The sequence below is a fragment of the Astatotilapia calliptera genome, chromosome 4 (genome assembly GCF_900246225.1).
Source record: "Astatotilapia calliptera chromosome 4, fAstCal1.2, whole genome shotgun sequence".
Lineage (NCBI taxonomy): Eukaryota > Metazoa > Chordata > Actinopteri > Cichliformes > Cichlidae > Astatotilapia > Astatotilapia calliptera.
In genome coordinates, this window is record NC_039305.1 from 7,851,039 (window position 1) to 7,858,015 (window position 6,977).

At 42.0% G+C, this 6,977-nt stretch overlaps 2 protein-coding genes across 2 annotated transcripts in view; both read right to left on the reverse strand.

The window, feature by feature from the left end:
- The window catches only part of LOC113020407 (cytosolic 5'-nucleotidase 3), a 7,608-nt gene extending 7,085 nt beyond the window's left edge, over positions 1 to 523 (reverse strand). The window contains 1 exon segment of the mRNA XM_026164360.1: positions 1 to 523. This exon segment is cut by the window's left edge and continues 7 nt beyond it. Coding sequence (XP_026020145.1) covers positions 1 to 140 — 140 coding nt within the window. The 5' untranslated portion in view covers positions 141 to 523.
- A 1,840-nt stretch (positions 524 to 2,363) lies between these two features.
- On the reverse strand, positions 2,364 to 6,244 carry LOC113020408 (kelch-like protein 11). Its single transcript, XM_026164361.1, has 2 exons — positions 5,671 to 6,244; positions 2,364 to 5,468 (listed from the first exon to the last, which is right to left on the reverse strand). The coding sequence occupies exons 1-2, from the start codon at positions 6,132 to 6,134 to the stop codon at positions 3,884 to 3,886; spliced, it is 2,049 nt and encodes a 682-aa protein (XP_026020146.1). The 5' UTR covers positions 6,135 to 6,244; the 3' UTR covers positions 2,364 to 3,883.
- Positions 6,245 to 6,977: the final 733 nt, after the last annotated feature.

Here is a 6,977-nt window from a genome sequence, read left to right on the forward strand (position 1 = left end):
AAGAAAATCTCGAATGGTGTCAATTCAGAACTGTCCTTTTCTGTCATTTTTGGTGAATCATTACGAGGTCTTTTGGACTTTTGTGTTTGACTGGCAGTTTTACGTTTGGTAGGTTGACGTTTGTTCTTGTTTTTCCTCATGGTGAAAATTCGGTGTAAAAAGACGCCAATGAAGTCTTCCTATTCACCCAGGTCAGTAAATGGTGGAGATTCCAGGATTTTGAAGAGAGACTAGTCTTATAAGTAGATCAGAAGTTTTGTTTAGGTTCTAGCTAGTGTATGCCGCCATGTTCAATCTCACAAAGTCTCACGAGAGTTGCGTTCACAGGTACATCCTCACGAAAAATCCGTTAAGTCTGATTTTTTTTAAAGCCTCCTATCGTGAGCTGTCAGTATACGCTTATTATTTATTCTACACGGCAACAGCAGATCTGTTTCGTCTTGAATTCCTTTGCTATTTTTTGTTTTTCTAACACAACATCACAGCTGTCCGCGATATCGCATTGCCTTTGACAGAAAGAGCATGCGCGTTCTAGGCTACGTTCCCACGCTGCAACGTGAAAGAGCAATGCAGAAGATTCTAATGATGCCTGCTCATAATTTCATCAACGTTAAACTGTTCGGCAAATGAAGGATTTCTGTTTCATATTCAATAGATGAGACATGACTTCTGCAACTGGTCAGTGTTTTACGCACTGCTTCTTTACAGATAAACTACACAATACATTTTAAAAATAATCACGCGTTTATTCTCAGTTTACTATCTTCAGAATAATTTTACTGGTATAGTAATAGAGTAAGTTGTGGCATATACTTTAGCTGCTCCAAGGATAACATCAGAGTCTGAGTTAAAACTATATTCATATTCTAATAAATTATCAGAGAGGTGATGTTAATAGATAAGTGTGAACTGGAGAAAAAGTACAACCTCTGAAAAGAGGGCAGAAAAACAAAGAGTGCCTTAAAGAAGATTTCTGCCAGCAATTTTTGTACAAATGTAACTGAACCTCATGCCAAGTAATAAAGGGATAACATGAATTCAAGGAAATATGAACTGAAGTATGAAATATGATTATATCTCAGTTATATTAATCATCCTCCCATTCTCAACTAGAGCATCATGCTCTAAATAATTCATAAATAACATGCCTGTTTGCTTGTTGTTGTTTTGCATTTTTCATCTCTACATCAGTCATATGAAGTAAGCGCTGTTGATGAATACACTATTAAACTGAAATCAGTTTGTTGTGGGTAAAGCCTGTGGTGACGTGAAATAGTCAGTAAATATAAGGAGTAGAAAGTACAAAGGAATTAGAAGAAAATAAAAGTCTAAATGTATTCCATGTCCAGCAGAATTTTAATACTGCTTTACTGTTAACAGCATCACATTCTGCTAAAATCAATTGGTTTCTGTTTTGTGAATAAATTATTTAAGGCATCCTAAATAGAATAAAATGGGAATACACACTACACAAAACACCGACAGTTGCAGAGGTCTTGTCTGATGTATTGAACATGAAACAGGTGACTTACGAGTTGATTTAGTCCAGATGCTGGTGTCACAGGTTAATCTGGTTGGACTGTCACACAGCCCAATCACATCCCCTCCATCTAGTGCAGATAATATAAAGTATATGCTTTAGTTGTAGTGCCGACCATTCTCAAATCAAATGATAGTTTGTGGGGAGAATAATGATGACAATAACGTTTTCCAAACAGTATATGAACAGGCATCGGCGCGGGCACCAGCTAAGCTAGCACGCTTTCTTTATTATCCAAAATAAATTAAAACAGACTGTTGCGTCATGTTAAAAAATCAAAAGGCAAATAAATGCATTTGTAAAGACGAAATATTTATAGATTTTCCCGGTTGGTCGTTAGTAGCTCCTAAAGAAGTGTACGACACATCTGTTTGACTGTCACCAGCGAATCTGAGACACCACTTAATCTGAAACACCAGTATTGTCGTTACTGTCGAGATTTTTGGTGACTATGAGATTTTTGGTGACTATTTTACGTGGTAAATAGTTAATGTTAATGTTAAACAAGACTGAAATATGAACTTCACTACGTGTTATTAAAATGGTTATAATATTGCGAATTAAATAGCACAGTGACAGAGTTTCAAGGGTGTAACTTCTTTTTGAAACCAAGCAAAAAAAAAATTACCAGTAATTTAACATAGTGTTAGAATATTCATGCTACATGATTGAACAGTTTTCCTTTCATAAATGATATGTGATTTCCCCTCTTAAAATGCCAAAAGAAAAACCAATACTGTAATGTTTCCCACATTTAGCTCTCTGTCAACTAAAATAACTGACTTTTGGACTGTACACAATCCAGTAATGCAATGCAAGCAAATGTCTTACAAAACAACTTTAATTTCAAGAGATGACATTAGCATTTCATACATCCAAGGACACAAAGTGTTGACTATCACATGCAAAGCAAATTACATAGCTTATTTCAGTTAATATTTGCAGTGCCATTTATGTTAGGTCATAAAGTGGAAATGAATATCATTTCTCCGCTCCGTAACCCTATACTGCTATAATTAGCGCTGCTTGAATGGGAATTTCTGAATGTCAGTCACAACACATTCATAAAACAATCCCTTTTGTTTTAAAGTTTTATTCCTTGTTTTTCTCATTTCTACGTCTCTTTGGCGGGTAAAAGGAGTCTTCCGATAGACAGAACTCCAATATACACCAAACTTTTACAAGACATTTAATGTTGGAAACTAATCCACCAGCAATGATAACATTGTTGTTTCCAAGAAGATTAAATCTCACTGACTCCAAGACAGCTAAAACAAAGCCTTTGCAATATACAATCAGCTCGTCTGATATGAAATTAACAAAACAAGTCAAAGTGCAATGGCAACTTTTTAAAGACTTTAGAAGTTAAAGAGTGGCGTTCCACAGAAGCTTTTCCCATTCTTTGCAGAGTGATAACCAAGCCCTACACATCCTCCCACACTCATACACAAAGATTAAATATGTCTTTGTTGAATGAATGGGAATGCACTGGGCAATAGATAACCAAAGTGCAAAAAAAGGAATGATTAAGCTGCTGCTGCTGATTGGTCCTTAATGCAGTTGCAGAGCAGATTGTTTCAATGTTAGCTTACTCAAAGGAATGATTTCATTGCATCTTATCACATATTTTGGGATATTACGGTCCTCTCATCTTTTCACCTCGTCGGAAACTTGGAGAAACATTACTATTGTTACATGAGCAAGAAAAGTCACACAAATATATAACTGTCTACAACTAGTCTACAGGATTTTATGATTAACAACCTCCTCGTGTTAATTCATATTTAGTTTTTGTGCCTGTACAGTAACAAGCAAAGCCGTAGTAACAGAGCAGTTAAGATACAAGGGGTTTGGACCGATTGTCACAGTGTTACAATGGAATGAGAGTTCATTAAGAATGCAGGAATGCAATTATTACTAATGCCACGTTGTCTTCCAGTACAATAAAGGAATGTAAAATATCCATAGAAATGTATACATATACAGCTTTTATACTATTTACGTATAAAGAGATAAACAGCCTCTTTATCAACATAAATGGCTAACAGATATTTAGTTGTTGGCTGCACTATAACACTCTTATTCACATATTTATAATCACATCCCTCCTCACAGACCACCAGCAGGACAGCACACACCTGCCCACATATTTCATGGCTTTCCACAAATGAGCCAATAACACAAACACAGCATGAAAGCTGATGACACACAGTTCAGATTAATGAAATCCAGGACGAGAGCAACAGGACCTGCTTTAGTGAATGACTCAAGGTAGAGGACAATGGTAGCTGCATTGAAATTGGGGTTTGCAGGAAATCTTCGGACAAACTCACAGTGGACAGTTCAACACTCTATCTGCGACTGGAGCTGCCGGCGCAGGGTGAGAGTGCGCCGGTGAAGCTGTTGCATCTGCTGCATGCGATCTCGCTGGCGGGCAAGGTTCTGGGGCATGGGGTACCGCTGGCAGCCGTACAGGAAGCGGTACGGGATGCGGACGTGGCAGGCAGTAGCTCGACAACGAGGCTGAGGCATGGGTGGCAGCAGCATCCATCGCTTCCTCTCGGCGCAGTAACGGTAGGCCTCCTTGCGATACTGCTTGTCTACATCGTCGCTGTTCTTCCAGCCCCCGATGATGAAAACATCCTCATCAAAGTGGCAGATTGCAGCACCCTCAATGCTGGTTACCTCTGGTGGAAGGCTTTCTAGGATCTCATCAGAGATGCGCACACTAATCTTCTGCCTGGCAACCTCATCCCGAACTGTGTAGCTTTTAGGACAGCAGGAGGCTGTGTGGTAGAAGTTAGTGGATGCCACAGCCATCTGGAAGATACAGTAGTTGTCAATAAGAGGCAGGGAGTCAACATCCTGCCACTGGCGACTCTCTGTGTCATAACGAGTGGTCACCGTCTTCAATCCATCATCATTATCTGTATCGACGGGTGTGCGTGCTGTGACATAAACATAGCGGTCCTCCACACTCACTGCCTTCACGTCTCGCAGGATTTTGGGAGCAGATTCCAGATTGTGCCATTTGTCCTGCTCTGGCTCATACACACTGACATCCTTGAAACCCGGGCTGAAGTTGCCATGGCCACCAATGCTGTATAAGATATCCTTAATGCAAGTCAGGCCAAAGGAGTGCTTGCGTGTGGTCAAGTTGCTCACCTGCTCCCAGGTGTTACGATTAGGGTTGTAACGTTCCACAGTCTTAGCGAAGCCTGGCTCCATAGAACCAGCTACATAGACGTGGGACTCTGTGGCAGCGATGGCGTGGCCATCCAGATGGTTATGGATGTGAGGCAGATTGACCCAACGGTCCTCATAAATAAAGTAGCCCACACATTCGCTAAGGTAGTCGCCTCCCTCCGAAACTCCACCTACTACCATGATAACGTCCATATTTTGACCAAAGCGAGGCTGAAAGGAGGCCATGTGCGAAGACCAGAACTCCATATCAGCCGACTTGAGGTTTTCAAATCTAATAGCATGGCCCTCTACTGCCTCCGACACCAGCCGCAGGCAGGCCTCGTTGGATGCCACCAGTCGTTCATTTTTCACCACTCTGGTCAGGTAGGTGGGCTTGATCTGGGGTAGCCTCAGGAGACGAAACAGCTCTTCAAAATAGCGGCTTCTCTCCTCTGGGTTCTTCTGCACCCACTTCACCACAGCCTCAAAAAGCACTTCCTCAGAATCCACGGTTATCTCTGCATCTGATAGCCAGTCACGCACCAGGTGAAAGGGGAGCGTGTAGAACTCCTCATCCTGGATAACCTTGTGGAAGTTGCGGCGGATCATGTCTGCAGCCCGCAGAGCCAGCTGGTCCAGGGTGTACATGTGAGCCAAGCTGTGGACGGCCACACAGTTGGTCAGACTCAGCTTCTTCTTAAGGAACTCTCCACAGAAATCTTTCAGCTGCAGCAGCAGGAACCTGACAAAGTAAACAAAGGAAATACAGTAAAGATTAGACAATAAAATTTCCTGCCAACTACATAACAGCATTCTGTTTACTCTTCTTTCTGCAAGCAGTGCGCAAAAACAATACTTCTACGGAAGGCCCAATGCATAGCATGCATAGTTAATTCATCTTTCTGAAAGAAAAAAGAAAAGATGCGAAATTAAACTGATCATACCTATCAGCCAGCTCCAGAACTTCATGCACATTGCAGGTACTGACGCGTATTTCTCCCGTATACATATATTGGATAACACTCTCCACCGTCTCGGGGTCCGGCCCCAGCTCTGAGCTCCACTCCTTCATCTCCACCCGTCCGGACAAGGACTCGGAAAACTGTCCCCCCAGCAGTGGGGTGAAGTAGTCGGTGGCCGCAGCCAGGACAGACCTGTGGGCTGAAAACTCACAGCTCTGGAGGCTGCCCATTGCCGCCCCGCTGCTGAAGGCCAGCGTCACGTCGCAGAATAAGCCCTGCTTCCTCTGTTCGTTCTGCCGCCGCGAAAGCTCCGAGCAGTGGGAAGACGAGGTGAATTCCTCGGCCTCTTCCGCGTCTCCGTCTCCAGCAAGCGCACTGGGCGTGCTGGTGCCGCTGCTACCGCTGCTCCTGGTGGAGTCCTCCGGGTTGGGTGCCGCCGCTGCCATTCTACTGCCAGCACTGGAGATGAGCAGTGGTGGGAAATGAAGTAAACTAGCTAAGGAACGGGGGAGACATATAAGCGGAGAACAATGAAGTGCGTTTCGTATTCGTTGCGTCACTTCCGGGGCGAAAAGGGGAGGGTTTACTTTTAAAAAGCCGCTTCAAATCACCCTTTTTTCAGGTTTTAGTTTAATTTTAGAAGAAAAGACCTTAGTTTAAAATAAAAAAGAGGTTATTTTTATTGTTAGTTTTAGCGTTCTGGTCTGTGCAGCACATGATAGCATTTAACACACAGGACACAATGGATAAATTTTGGCCTTTTTTTAAACATGTACTGTCATACATTAAGTTTAAAGTGTTGTTTTTGCGCGGCTTTTTTTGTAAATAAACAGAGTCACTGACATGACATGCGCACTGAGTAAAAGGCGTTCCTACCTGTCTACACATGGACAGGAAAACATAATTGTTTTCAGTCTGCAGGCTCAGAGCAAGCACGCTGTAAATACACCAAATATGTATGTAATCACTTTAACATCGTTCGTTCGCAGTGGATATGAAAGCCGTTCAATGCATTTATCTGAAAGAAAAACGTCCCCGTCTAATAATGTCTCTGTGATTTGAGAATTACATCTAAAGGCGAAACAATTAACTCTCAGCAGGGCAAAGCAAGTAAACTCGCAGTGATTATACAGGACAGTAAGATACCTAATTCACTCAAATGCACAGTGACGCTACCTTGTTATTATTATGATGTAACTGCGTTGGTCTCACGATACGTCGAGACGTTCATAACCCTGTCTACACGTGTGTACCTCAAAACAGCTGGAGTGATTTAAAAAACTTTTTTT

Excerpts from the sequence above, each read along its gene's own strand:
- LOC113020408 (XM_026164361.1), bottom strand. The coding sequence starts at position 6,134 with ATGGCAGCGGCGGCACCCAACCCGGAGGACTCCACCAGGAGCAGCGGT. Across the intron at positions 5,469-5,670 it reads GTTCTGGAGCTGGCTGATAG|GTTCCTGCTGCTGCAGCTGA; the intron begins GTATGATCAGTT and ends TTACTTTGTCAG.